Raw genomic sequence first — 15,164 nt, 5'->3', positions numbered from 1 at the left:
GGAATGTTGCTATTTCAACATTCCATGTAGAAGTCGGCCCTTGCAGATCACCAATGTGGCTGCGCAGGCTTCTGCTTCTGTGAGTCTGACGTCCTGCACGTACGTGCAGGACGTCAGACTCACAGAAACAGAAGCCTGCGCAGCCTTCCACATGGAATGTTGCTAGTGGAATAGCAACATTCCATGTAGAATCTCCAATAGTATCTATTTTATTTTTGTTACATTTGTACCCCGTGCTTTCCCACTCATGGCAGGCTCAATGCGGCTTACATGGGGCAATGGAGGGTTAAGTGACTTGCCCAGAGTCACAAGGAGCTGCCTGTGCTTGAAGTGGGAATCAAACTCAGTTCCTCAGTTCCCCAGGACCAAAGTCCACCACCCTAACCACTAGGCCACTCCTAGAAGCTAATATCTGATGAGGCTGTACTGTACTGGTTACAGCAATACCAGTCTGTTCAAAACAAATATAGGATGCTAGCCAATTGGCTAGAATACACTTTGCTGCTGGAATACCAAGTCTGTGAGAGTTGAAGGAAGCAAACAGCTGTGTAGACTTGACCGATTCTGTTTTTAAGACACTGAATGAGAGCCTGTTTGCAGTTCAGAGTGTGGAGGGACTTCTCACCTAGATGCCTGTCTGGTTTTAAAGGAAAATGTGAAAAGGTCTGACCACCTTTGGCAGGAATTTAGGAATTTATATAGAACTACTTTAGGATAATAAAATTTGAGTATAAGGCTCATACACGACTAATGCTTGAAGATTACTGTTTCTTCTAGCCAAAGTAATCACTATCATAAAGAATGCTTTTCAGATTAGATATCTGACATTTGAGAATTCCATTGGCTCAAATGACAGTGAAGTCCCATGGAAGAGGAAGCTTCTATATTGCTGGTTTGACATGAAGCCCTTTCAAGAATCTAAAAACGATGGAAAATGGAGGTATCAGAACTCTGTTTTTGAAAACACAATAGGCTGAGAGTATACCAAGATGTACTGGGACAGATGTCTGCACAGACCATGTTTGACATAAGGATTGAGGTGATAGTGCTTGTTCACTAGTAGTAAAGAGGTTAAACAGTCAAGTGATATGATTTCGGTTGTGTCTAGGTTGTGTAAAGTCTTATTATTTAGTATTTAAGATGGCTGTTTATGGTATGCCTTCTTGAACAGATCTGTTTTCAATAGCCTTCGGAAGATAGTTAGGTCTTGCTTTGTTTTTATGGCCTTCGGCAGTGCGTTCCATAGCTGGGTACAAATGTATGAGAAACTGGTCGCGTATGTGGATTTATATTTTAGCCCTTTGCAGTTAGGGTAGTGGAGATTGAGGAAGTTGCTTGCTGATCTTTTTGCGTTCCTAGTAGGCAAGTCTATAAGGTCACATGTATGTTGGGGCTTCCCTGTGAACGATTTTGTGGACCAGGGTGCAAACTTTGAATGCAATTCGTTCTTTTAGTGGGAGCCAGTGTAGTTTTTTTTCTCTTAGGGGTTTGGTGCTTTTATAACATATATAAATCAAGCAATATTATGCTCATACAGAACAGAACCATGACTAAGTACAATTAAGGAGGAAATTAGCACTGCTAATCTAACAAGAAAATAAAAATCTTAAAACATGTCCACAAGACCACAATAAGGGGGAGAGGATTCAAATATGCTTACTATGAAGTATCTATAAAATTACAAGGAAAAGAAAGGAAAGACAGAAGTAGATTCCCTTAATACAAATTGTGGATTACCTAACCAACTCCATGAACAGGCGCTACTAATGATATGCCTGCAGGTCTCTGTGCTGCCAAAAAAAAAAAAAAAAAAAAAAATTCATTTGTGCCAGTTGAAAGAATATACTTACAGATCTATACTTAATTATGCATGTGCATAGGAATTTCAAGAAAAGGGCATCCCAACTGGATTACCCTAGGTCTAAGTTATAAAAACTCTCTTTGCCTCTTCCGAGTTTATTTGGTCACATCTGGGAAAAGCCTGAGCTTCATATTAAGAAACTACTCATCTCTGAATTTAAAGAAGAAATGTCTGTCCGATTTTAAAGCAAATGCCCCTATCAAAGTTAATAGCGTCACAATATCTGAAACATTAAGATCTAATGAATCAGGAGGAGATGGAGTATATACAGTATTTGGATAAAGAAACAGAAGTGTCTGGTGACTGCAGTCAAACTGAGAAAGGCCATTATAGTAGCAGCTAGTCTTGGTTGCCTTTTCTCTGTCGAGGCCACTGGAAAACGGGTAAAAAAAAAAATAAGTCTCTTCTTAAAAGAGAAACCTCTCCTGTACTGGGTAGTACTAATTCATCTAGATGATTAAACAGGCTTTGGTGCTATAGCAGAGAGAAGATGCAAGGTTCTATAATCATCCTCTACAGTTAACAGGGGCGTATCTGGACTCGGGCGGTAGAGGGGGCCAGAGCCAGAGGGAGGGGGCACATTTTAGCCCCCCCCCCCGGCACCACCGACCCCACCCCCCCGCCACTGCCAGCTAAACTACACAGTACGAAGGATCCTAAAGGCACCTTCTAGGATCCCTGTCCAGTAGTATAATCGCTATCATGCAGTACTATAACGGCCGACAAAAAGCAGAGATCTCACCTGCGCTGAGAATCAGAATCGCTAACACGTGGAAGCAGCGAAAGCTGCCGTGCGGTGACTCATCCCTTGAACCAGAGTTAGAAGCAAATACTACATTCAGACGTTTTACTTTCTTGTTATTTTTATCTTTTAACGGCGCTCTTTCTAAAATAAATGCAAATGAATATCGCCGAGCTCCAAAACCCTAGTAACGTGATGAGCCCCGTGTCGGATGCAGCAGGGTCTGTAATGAAGTGGCTTAGCCCCAGTCCAAGTACCTCCAAGGATAAGCTCAAGCGGCAGACCGTATTTTGCATAAAGAATATTTCTGTTGGTTACACTAGTAAATAGAACGTTCCCGCTCCCAGAGTTCAGCCGCATGGTAAAAGTGAAAGCAATTCCCGCGAGCTACAGAGAAGGGGGAAGGGGGTGGATTACCTCTCTCATCATTGTCAGAGTGAGACTGAATGTCCTATTCACAAAATGCACTGAACTAAATAAATCAAACTACTGGCAATTCCACGTTTCAAGGCCTTTGCTGGCGGGGGACCCCAACCCCCCCGTCAGCCGAGGTCCTCTCTTCCATTGCAGGCTGCAAGTTGCAAAGCTTCCTGTTCTTCTGAGTCTGACATCCTGCACGTACAACGCGCAGGACGTCAGACTCAGAAGAACAGGAAGCTTTGCAACTTGCAGGCAGCCTGCAACGGAAGAGAGGAGCTTGGCTGGCGGGGGGTTGGGGTCCCCCGCCAGCAAAGATCAGTGACGGGTTGGCGGCGGTAGGGTGGTCCAAGCCAAAATCTGTGGGGGCCCATGCCCCTGTGGCCCCACGCAGATACGCCCCTGCTACAGTATCCATTGTCTCTTTAACCTTGCCACAAAGAGCATGTCTCTAATACAAGGTGCATCTGCCAACTTGGTATACATACCTTTTTGGAGACCAGACATTTGTAGCCATCTGACAGCAAAGGCAGAAGCTACGATATTCAAGCTGAAATGTTGTTATGCTGAACGAATAAGGTGGATTCCACATTCATCTGCTTGAGAATGAATGGCAGCTAGGTCAGACTATGAGTATGTAGACAAGATTCAAACTCCTGTATCGTTTGTAGGAAAGTATGTACATATTGTACCATGTACAAACCGATGAGTCACAATTCTTGCAAACAGCAGCACCACTTTTTCCAAATGGTCTAATGACCTGAGATTTTTTTTCCAGTGATGTACTGGAAAATATCTGCATTACTTTGCTTTCCTCATAGCAGATTCAACTACCAAGTATGTGAAAGCTATACCTACACTTTTTTTTCTATTGTACCACAAATATTTTTTTTTAAATGTTAACCTGTTTGGATACATTTTATAGGTATGTTTCATCATGTAAATTAGCTTTATTTTACATTGATCTGAAAGGTGGTATAACAAATATTAACAAACTACTGTATTGAATCCTGGGGTTGATTGGATCTTATATTAAAAATTCAATTCTTTAGAAACCAAGTTGAGCAGCTACTACAGTAGGCCACATCCAAAGCAGTTGCTCATATAACGGCCCGCATACAGAAACCACCACTGTGGGCTTTGGCGCTTCTGTATATTTTATAAGGCCAAATATAGTTTTGCTTTTTGCTGTACAGGAAGTGCATCATGTGACATTCACTAAATAAACTCTAGGTAAGATTTGCCTTTCTACAGAGATGCATTTCTGGTAGAAATAGGGATAGAGTGGGACAGAATCCCTGTAGAAAGTTTATAGTCCTCAAAATGATTTTAGGAATATTATGGTTTCAAGGAAGGAGTTAGTGAGTGTCCACCCTGGAATCTGAAGTACATAAAGACAATTAGATCCTGCAAATGCAAAGGTGATGAACACTGGGAAGAATATCTAATCAGTTACCTGATGCTAATATCCACCTTAGAAATCAGCACTCAAGAAAAAGATCTAGGTGTCACTGACGCTGAAATCTTCTGCCCAGTGTGCGATGGTGGCCAAAAAAGCAAACAGGAGGTTAGGAATTATTAGCAAAGGGATGCAAAATAAGACCAAGGTTATTATAATGCCTCTGTATTGCTCTATGGTGCGACCTCATCTTGAATACTGCGTTCAATTCTGGTCGCTGGATCTCAAAAAAGATATAGTGGAGTTAGAAAAGGTTCAAAGGAGAACGACCAAAATGATAAAGAGGATGGAACTCCTCCCATATGAGGAAAGGCTAAAGAAGTGAGGGCTCTTCAGCTTGGAATAGAGAAAGCTGAGGGGAGAATATGACTGAGGTCTAAAAAATCCTGAGTGGTGCAGAACGGGTAAATGTGCGTTGATTTTTCATTCTTTCAAAAAGTACAAAGACCAGGGGACACTAAGGAAACTACATGGAAATATTTGCTCCTATTTGTTTAAAAAGTATTTTTTCACTCAAAGAATAATTAAGTTCTGGAACTCACAGAGGACAAGGTAACAGTGTGTATGTGGGTTTAAAAAAGGTTTGGACAAATTCTTGGAGGAAAAGTCAATAGTCCGTTATTGAGATGGACATGGGGAAAGCCACTGCTTCCCCCAGAATGATGCTACTGACTTGGTTTCTGCCAGGTACTTTAGACCTGGATTGGCCATGGTTGGAAGTAGGATACTGGGCTAGATGGTTTGACCCAGTATGGCCATTCTTATGTTCTTAGGTAGGAAATCAGTTTTCTTTGTACAGGGTAATTCCTGTACATCAAGAGCATGAAGTGCAGCCAGGTCTACATATTTCAAACCTGGTAGATATTTGCAGTAGCTCTTGAATAAGTCATTGAACATCTTTGGCAAGAATGAATGTGGTTCTGCAGTACAGGTAGTAAACTCTAATGAAGAAAATTCATTTGCTACCTTGACTAAAGCTGGGCTTGATATTAGCGGCTTTGTATTTGCTGTTTGAAAGTTTGAGGTGTCTTGCACAGCAGAGGACAGCCTACAGCTCCGTGTCATAAATTTGAGAAGAAAGAGGATACTGCAGGAAAAGTCAATTGACCCGAAAAGGGTTATCTGCATCAGACTGGAGATGACCTGCACTAGTCAACACTGAAGTTACAGCTGCACCAAAATGTCATTAAACTTTTTGCACTGATGCTGCTGGATGCATGTCAGTGCAATGAACTTTTTCAAGGATTTTTATTTGGCACCGATAGTGCCAAGGCTGTGTGAAATTGTATGCACTTAGAGGTGAAGCCATGGTTGTGATTTTATACGGCAGAGGAGTAGCCATGGGTGGGCCGTGGCCCACATAAAACTTCATCTCCCTTAGTATGGCTGGCGGGGATCCCCAAGTTCCGTCAGCCGAAGACCTCTTTCCCACCAAATGGGCGGCCGCCAGCACCATCTGTGAGCTGCTGCTGCCAGCCACAGGCCCCTCCACCGTGTGCATGCTCAGTTTTCACGCATGCATGAAATTGAACATAGGCAGAGGCCAACTTCTGGCAGAAGCAGCTCGGGGACTGTGTTGGCAGCCGCCCAAGAAGTAAGCTCGTTTGGCAGGAAGGAGATCTTCAGCTGGCGGAGCTTGGGGATCCCCACCAGAACAGGTATTTCATTTAATTTGGGAAGGAGTGAGGGCGCTGGGAGGTGAGGCAGAAGTTAACTTAGGGTTTTGCTTTGGGCAGGGCTGGGCAAGGGGGTGGCAGCAGCAGATATGAAATTTTTGTCCCACCCACTTTGATCTTGGGCCCGCATTAAATCGGCTGTCTGGCTACGGTACTATTATATGGCAAGGTGCACCACTTTTTACATCACTTTGGAATGCAGCTTAGAAGCTGCCTTAAGCTCAGACATATATTACAACTGTACTGAAGACATCTGTACCTCAGGTCAAGTAATCTCAGCTGAGACCTTTACCAAGTTTGAGGACTTATGGTGCTGCCCCTTTACAATGGAACTTCTGAAAATCACTGTGCAGGGAAACAGAGGCACCATTAATACAAGAGGACCCACTAGTCAACCTCTGCAATGATAAAATTCTTTGCTTCCGTTTCTAGACCAACAAGTTGCTTTTTTTCTGCCTCATAGTGGTTTCTGAGGTGATCCTTCTGGGCTTGTGGGGACATCTGTCCAGTGTTAACTTTTGGCCTTTATAATGCTCTGAATGCAGATTTGATCCCTTGCATAGGTATAAAAATTCATTCTTCCAGTGAAGGCTGAAAACTAGGTTTGGTCTGTGCCATGTTCCATAGGTTCAAAGATGGAGAAATTATTTAATATATTCATTTATATATAAATCTTTAAAACACAATTTTAAGTTAACAGAAAGATGAAAAAATGTTGGAAACTGAAATTTTAGGAGAGTCTGGTTTTCAGATCCATTCAGTAGGGTAGAGAAAAAACCAAGGGGACTAAGGAGATTGTTGCACATAAGAAGGACTATGCATGCTCAGAACTTTCTACTAGGTTCTGAGCTCTGGGAGAGTCATTCTGCCCGGAACCAACTGATGACTCCACATACTTGTTTGGTGATTCAGTCCATTGGAAACCCAGTAAATGCAAATTTATTCCCTGCATATTTTTTGTCAATACTCTGAAGACCACCTGACTGGCTCTGAAGTCACCAGATTTCAGAAGGTGATGTGCAATTCCAATTCATACTATTATATATTTATTTAGATTTTGCTCACACCTTTTTCAGTAGTAGCTCAAGGTGAGTTACACTCAGCCCAAATTTAATGTTTAAGAAGTTGCACCATATCCTGAAGGAAGCACAAACAAGATATACTACTGAATGACATATTGTAAATTTTATGAACAATGCAGTATGTGGTATGAATATGTATTGTTTTTGTGAAGGTAATAAAACAAAACATTAAAAGAAACCACACTAAATATTGCAATGTACTTCATTGTACTTTGTAAATCCCAGCTGAACTTCTTTTACATTATTGTACTGCAGTTGTTTATAAATAAAAAAAGATTTTAAAAATATTTCACGCGTATGAAAAATGTTTCACTGTAGAAACAAATCTTACTCAAAAGGCCCTAATTTTAGAAGCCCTTGTCACAATTTATATGTGTATACAGAATAAATGTTGACATTTCAGTTTTAGAAAGCTGGGCTTTACGTGTATAGTAACATAGTAGATGACGGCAGAAAAAGACCTGCACGGTCCATCCACTCTGCCCAACAAGAGAACTCATATGTGCTACTTTTTGTATATACCCTACTTTGATTTGTACCTGTGCTCTTCAGGGCACAGACCGTATAAGTCTGCCCAGCACTATCCCCGCCTCCCAACCACCAGCCCCACCTCCCGATCTCGACTAAGCTCCTGAGGATCCATTCCTTCTGCACAGGATCCCTTTATGCTTATCCCACGCATGTTTGAATTTAAATCTGCAACATGCACATATGGCAAAGAGCAGGATTAAAACATACACGCAATTCCCCACTGCAGAAGGGGAATGCACATCTATGATCACCGTTATCAACATCAGCATTTACAGAAGTTCCCTATTATGTATAGGGGTTGTAAAAAGTGCTTATTTTTTGGCAGCACTCTACAGGAAGGATTAGGGGAGGTTGGTTCCTTAATCCCCCAGCACTCCCCTTTTCCCCCCAAACTAATTGTGCCCATTGATGTCTTACACACTGACAGCTGTAAAATGGTTGATCCTACTGTGCATAACCAATACATTGTACATAATCAACGTCAAGTATGTCAGACAAAAATCAGACCTAGATTATTTTTGCAACCAAACAATGTTGACTAATATAGATGTTATAACAAGATGTCTGCGTTGCTTATAATATATTTTCTTAATTTGTTTTCATCTGAGACCTCAGTTTGGGGGTTCAAGCAAACCAATTGTTTAGGTTAAAAGCTTGAAAACACCCAGATCGTCACTGGTCCCTTTGATTTACTCGTATCTTTAATGAAAGAAAATTCTAGAAAATTTTTTTACTTTTTCTTTTTATACTTTCTTTGTTTTCATATGTTTAAACATTTAGTGTAATATAAAATTACTTAGCTTTTTCAGCAAAAGGCAATGTCGGCATCAGAGGGATGTTAGCTGATCCTTTTCTAACATATTACTGGACTCTGACATGTCCTGGACCTATCAATTTCCAGCTTCCACATTCTATCTAAAATGGGTCTGAAATTATTTTATTCAAGGACAGCTTACGGTTGCCTTGATGTATTCCCAGTGGCGTATCAAGGGCGAGGCAGTGGGTGTGGTCCACCCTGGGTGCAGGAAGCAAGGGGGTGAACTGAGTAGTCATGCAGTTGTCGGCTCTGCTGGTCTCCTGCCCCCTCCGACGTCAACTTCCTGTTCTGGGGCAGGGGACCGGCAGAGCCGACAGTCGCATGACTGCTCAGTGCATCCCCTTGCATGGAGGAGGGAGGAGGGGGTGCTCCGCCCCAGGTGGCAGCCAAGTTAGGTGCGCCACTGTGCAACTCCTAGTTTTTTTTTTTTTTTAAACTAAAATAAATACAAATAAGATTAATAAAATGAAATTCATGCAACTATTCAAACATTAGGTTGGTCCATTTATAGCCAAAACTTCAAAGAGTATAAATGAACACAAATTAAATACTCACTCAAAACCATATTGCAGTGGGTCCCAAACCTGATCCTGTGGAGTCAGTGCATGCAAATCTCTCTCATGAATATTCATTGTGGAGATACTGAAAACCTGACTGGCTGGGGTGCCTCCAGGACCAGGTTTAGGAACCACTGCCATATTTAAGGTCACTGATCATAATGATACAATTATATATTGTGATGTGGCTTCTTTACATAACCTCATGCGGGTGAAAAACAAAGTGAAACAGAACTGCCACATGCAATCATCAGATGAATTTCCCTTAATGTGGTTAGCTGATGTGGGAGCAAAGGAGCAGTGTTTCTCAATCCAGTCCTCAGGACACACCTAGCCAGTCAGGTTTTCAGGTTATCCACAATGAATACACATGAAATTTGAATACGATGGAGGCAGTAAATGCAATTCTCGGTCATGCATATTCAATGTGGTTATCCTGAAAACCCGACTGGTTGGGTGCATCCTGAGGACTAGGTTGAGAGCCCTAGGTTAAAAGAAAAGTAATCAATGATGGTCCTAATATTCAAAGCCATTTTTCCAGATAATGGCAGCTGTTATCCAGATAAAATGGCATCAATATTCAGTGGATAGTGCAGCTAACTAATCCTTATAGACCACCTAGGTCAGTGATGGCGAACCTATGGCACGCGTGCCAGAGAGGGCACGTAGAGCCCTCTCTGTTGGCATGCGCGCTGTCGCCTCACCCACCGAAAGTTCGTTCCCTCCTCCCTTCGAGTTCCAGGCCCCCTCCCTCCGAATTAAAAGTCATCTATTTTACCTCGTCAGGGTTAGGGCGGCAGCATGCAGGCTCGGCTCGGTGCTTAGTTCAGTTTTCCCTTCTCTCTCAGCTCTGGTCCCTCCCTTGCGGAAACAGGAAATGAGGGCGGGACCAGAGCTGAGAGAGAAGGGAAAACTGAACTAAGCACCGAGCTGAGCCTTCATGCTTTTTACCGCTGCTGCCGCCCTAACCCCGACGAGGTAAGATAGATGACTTTTAAAATTTGGAGGGAGGGGGCCTGGAACTTGAAGGGAGGGAGGGAGGGGGCCTGAAACTCGAAGGGAGGGAGGGAGGGAGGGCCCTGGAACTTGGAGGCAGGTAGAGGGGGGACGAGGGAATGCACCACCTGTTAAATTGCCCTGTTGGCACTTTGCGATAAATAATTAGATTTTGGGTTGCTGTTTGGGCACTCTGTCTCTGAAAGGTTCGCCATCACTGACCTAGGTACCATCTGAATAGCGGTGTGCATGGGTGGAACAAAGATGGACTGGAATGTATTTGGAGAGTGGTGATCTTATGCCCACTCTACGGATAACTAGGAGTAGCCTAATGGTTAGTGCAGTGGCCTAAGAACCTGGAGATCTGGGTTTAATTTCCACTGCAGCTCCTTGTAACTCTGGGCAACTCATTTAACCTTCAGTTGCCCCAGGTACAAAATAACACCTGCATATAATATGTAGCTTTGATTGTAACTGCAGAAAGGTGGTATAATCTAATCCCATCCCTTTTCCCTCTATGTGGACAAAGTTAGTCAGAAAAAAAAAAACCTGTCCTAACCTTAAACCAAATAAGTTATCTGGATCACAGTTTCAATATTGCCAATATCCAGATATGGTAAAATGTGCCACAATCTGGATATCGGCACTCAATATTTATTTGTTTTATTTATTAGGATTTATTTATGCTTTTTTTTTTTTTAAAGAAATGAGTCCCAGGTAGTGACAGCAAGGATAACCTAGACATATGCAATAAAACAAGTACAAGAGTACACAAAAAAAACACAAAAAATACAGTACACACTAATATAGTATGTACTTCTGATGTTGACATAACACCCAGTAAAACATCTCAATGGTTAGTACAAGTGGAGGTGGAACACAGCTCGATAACATAGATTAACAGGAGTTTAGATGGGAGATCAGTGTGATTAACGTAAAAACAATTATACATGGAGTCATAAAAGATATATAAATTGTAAGCAAGTCCTGCTACAGTTAAATGCAGCTGATGTTAGTCTTGTGTTAGATTATTTCTCCTTCAGGAAACAGGTGAAAGCTTGGTTCTTCTCCCAAGCATTTGATGGGTGGTGGATGCTTGGAATGCCCTCCCGCAGGAGGTGGTGGCGATGAAAACGGTAACGGAATTCAAACATGCGTGGGATGTGCATAAAGGAATCCTATGCAGAAGGAATGGATCCTCAGAAGCTTAGCTACAATTGGGTGGCAGAGCAGGTGGGGAGAAGAGGGGTTGGTGGTTGGGAGGCGAGGATAGGGGAGGGCAGACTTTTATACGGTCTGTGCTGGAGCCGGTGATGGAAGGCGGGACAGGTGGTTGGGAGGCAGGAAAAACTGCTGGGCAGACTTATACAGTCTGTGCCCTGAGAAAGACAGGTACAAATCAAGGTAAGGTATACACATAAGTTTATCTTGGGCAGACTGGATGGACCGTGCAGGTCTTTTTCTGCCGTCATCTACTATGTTACTATGTTACTATGATGAAAGTTAGATAGTTGTGCAAATAAAGACTTAACTGCTGCAACCAGTGTTTAAAAAAACCCACATAGCTAAATATCAGGCTGGTTTAGGAAAAAATACCACAACCCTCATGACAACGTTTTAAATCCTGATGACTAATTTGTTCTAGAAACATGACGGCTGATAAAGGCCAAATGGCCCAGCCAGTCTGGCCAAACCTCTGTAATCACTAACTCTTCCTTTCCCTAAGGGATCCCACATGCTTATCCCAGAGGCAGAAATTGTCAGCACTGGACAGATACATACCAGGTGGTTTCTCTCTACCATTGGAGAAGGCTGTGGAGTTCCTGAGACTGGAGTAGTACCTGGAGTCTTTATATCTTGGATTACATTCATTACAGTGTCTGGCACCTTTATTGAATCACTACAAGTTTCCTGCCACTTGGACAATTTGGAATTAAGTAATTCTGCAGCCTAGGAAGGACAGATATCAAAAATAAAGTGTTTCATGTATACAGTGACCAAAAAAAAAAAAAAGACTTTTTTTTTTTTAAGTGGGTACTTCTACAAAGAACTAAAAATAATCCTCCTTTGTTTATCTGCTTCTCTTCTAAACACATTCTCATTTCCTCTCATCCCAGCAATAATGCCGGTAACTTCAGAATTGCTGCTGGGAAGGAGAAGCATCTAGCATGCATCATTTTATATAGTTTCTGCACTGACTTATTATAATGTAGTAAAGTTTTATATGGATCAAAACTGTTATTTTGAGGTTGGCACAAGGTCAATATTGCACAACACCATGCTTTGTGAGTTAGATTCTATTTACAGACCAGGATTCTGCTCCCTGGAAGGTTGTGATTCTTGTCCATCACTCAGCAATGACATCTGACTTAAGGACCACAGCTTATCATTGGGCCCATTTGGGTGAGGGATCCTTATGTAAATGATGTATGTTCAAGTTCAATCTTATTTGATATACTACTATGCGTACACACGTCATCTAAGCAGTTTATAATTCAAATCAATGATAATGGGGATGAAAGTATATAAAAATCAGAGAACAAAACAAGGCAAAAATTAAACCAACACATAATAGTCACAGTAAACAAAAGCGATCGAAGACATATGGGGAGAACTACAACAGGAGAGAGTAGTATTAGTAGCGCTTTAGAAATGTTAAGTAGTAGTATTACAATTGCCAAAAGGGTTATAAGGACAGGGGTATAGAGGGCAGAACAGCAGGAGAAAAATAGGAAGAACAGGGCTGCAACCTACAGGGAAGAGGACTGGTTAAGTGTTCTTTAAAGTAGACCTTAGATTTTACAATGGAAGGTTCAGTCTTAAGAGAAGTAGGGAGAGCATTCCACAAAGCAGGTGAAACTACACTGAAGCAGGTGTTATGTAGAGTCAAGTCATATGTGACAAAGCAGGAAACCATATATAAGTGCTGTTGGGAAGAGCGAAGAGCATGGTGAGGGGAATAAGGCACAAGGGGAATGAAGGCACATGACACTGGAACACCACATTGGCTCAGACTGAACAAGAAGCCCATAATGAAAACTGCTGGGTCAGAAATAATGTCATGTTAATCTACTTTTTAACATATACTGAATCCCAAACAAATAACCTGCCTTTTTAAAACTAACTAGTAACGTGTTTACCTTATACAATAAGCTTGAAATTATGGACCATCATAGTGTCTTGAAATAAAGTTTGGATACAATGGAATAGTCCTCTGCTATTTAATCACAGAACTAATATATAATTTTAGATTTAAACAAGCATAAACATGTTATAAAAACTACAAAATATTTATTCTAGAGAGAAAACAATAGAAATTCATACGCCTCAAAGATATAAATAATAATGAAGATGCAAATCTTTTTCAGTGGACAAAAACTTGAGCAGGCTTGTCCAAATTCAGTCCTCAAGGGTTGCAAGCAGACCAGGTTTTTTCAGAATATCCATGGGTGTGGTGGGCATGCAAATACAAGCAGTCATGGCAAGTGGGTCAAAGGGGATAAAAGAATAAGGACACACTTTAGCATGCTGGCCTCAAAGGTAGAAGCAGCGGACACAGACTCTAGAGTATTGGAGAAGAAGAAAGGATTCTTAATTGCAAAAAGACTGATGGAAAAAAACAGAGATCAGCTATGGTTTATGGCACTGTAGTAATGGGAAGTATATTAGGAAGACTAGATGGGACTTAACTTCCTATATTTCTATGTAAATAACTGATTACTAGCTGCATCTAATAGGAAGTAATGGCAGTTATGTTGCTATTGAAACCCAGCATGCAATGCACCATAATTACTTCCTACTGACCTGTGTATGGTAGTAGTTCAAGTGGTTAGTGAAGCTGCAGTGCTTATCTACCAAAAAGCAAAATCTTCTTTTCTCTTCAAGCAAAGCTTCTTTGCAACCTTCAGCAATAAATCTTTGAATATCGCTCTGTCGAGAAATGATTGACTCCATACACTAAACAAAAAAAATACATAAGAGCTGTCTTATTACAGACCTTAAATAAGTCAGACTGTAGCCTTCTTGAAATGATACAGAGTCAGAATATGATAACTATCCAACTAATGAATGGGCCAGATTCAAATCCTTCAGACCTGTGAGCACGTCACACACACTCCACAAGACAAAAATCAGCCCTTCGACATGTCCAAGTAAATTATCTGTAGCACAGGGGTTCTCAACCCTATCCCTCAGGACAAATCAAACCAGTCTGGTTTTCAAGTTAACCACAATGTATATGTGTGAGATAAATCTACATGTACTTCCTCCATTTCAGGGCCGTGCCAACGCGGTAAGCGAGGTAAGCGTGGCAGGGGGGCGCCGCACCATGCTTGCCTCGCCCTCCCGCTCCCATGTCCCAACTGCCCGCCCTCTTCTCCCCCCAACAAAATCTCTTTTAAATTTACCTCTGTCCGGCTGGCAGGGCAGCGTCAGTGAAGGAGGCGGCGCTCCCGACGTCTCTACTAGTCTTCCCTTCGCTCAATGTCCCGGGGGGGGGGGGGGGGGGGGGCGCAGCACCCGTACCCTTGCAGGGGGGTGCCACAGACCCTTGGCACGGCCCTGCTCCATTTCATGCAAAATTTAGCTCATTCATATTCATTGTGGGTATCCTGGAAATCTGACTGGCTTTTCCAAGCCTTCTCCATTTGGAGAAAATGGTTCTCACTGAGGCTCAGTAGTCCCAAAATTTTAAAAATGGCTTCTTCCAAATTGATGTTTCAACAACTTTTTTTTCTCATCTCTTCTGGAATTTGCTTTGATCATGGCATAGTGTTCTCAAACTTGTGGTGACTACTTCACTCTAACAGTAAGGTTCAAAATATAACGAGCTGTAATTCAACAAGGCTGGCTGCAATCAGCTGGATCCAATCATCAATTAAATGTGGTCAATTGTCTGAATAACTAAGGGGAGCAATTACTTTTACACATGGGTGATATGGGTGCAGGATAACTTTGCTCCTTAAAATAAATTAAGTTATAATTCAAAAAACTATGTCAAGTGTTTACTCGGGCTCCCTTTGACTAA

The 15,164-nt window shown here is 41.9% G+C and overlaps 1 protein-coding gene across 1 annotated transcript in view; it reads right to left on the bottom strand.

The window, feature by feature from the left end:
* BAIAP2L1 (BAR/IMD domain containing adaptor protein 2 like 1) overlaps positions 1-15,164 on the bottom strand; it is a 235,666-nt gene that overhangs the window by 27,981 nt on the left and 192,521 nt on the right. The window contains 2 exon segments of the mRNA XM_030212059.1: positions 11,921-12,088; positions 13,943-14,095. Coding sequence (XP_030067919.1) covers positions 11,921-12,088; positions 13,943-14,095 — 321 coding nt within the window.

Source organism: Microcaecilia unicolor, chromosome 8 (genome assembly GCF_901765095.1).
Source record: "Microcaecilia unicolor chromosome 8, aMicUni1.1, whole genome shotgun sequence".
Taxonomy (NCBI): Eukaryota; Metazoa; Chordata; class Amphibia; order Gymnophiona; family Siphonopidae; genus Microcaecilia; species Microcaecilia unicolor.
The sequence above is the reverse complement of the archived record's forward strand: the minus strand, read 5'-3'. Positions and strand labels throughout refer to the sequence as shown.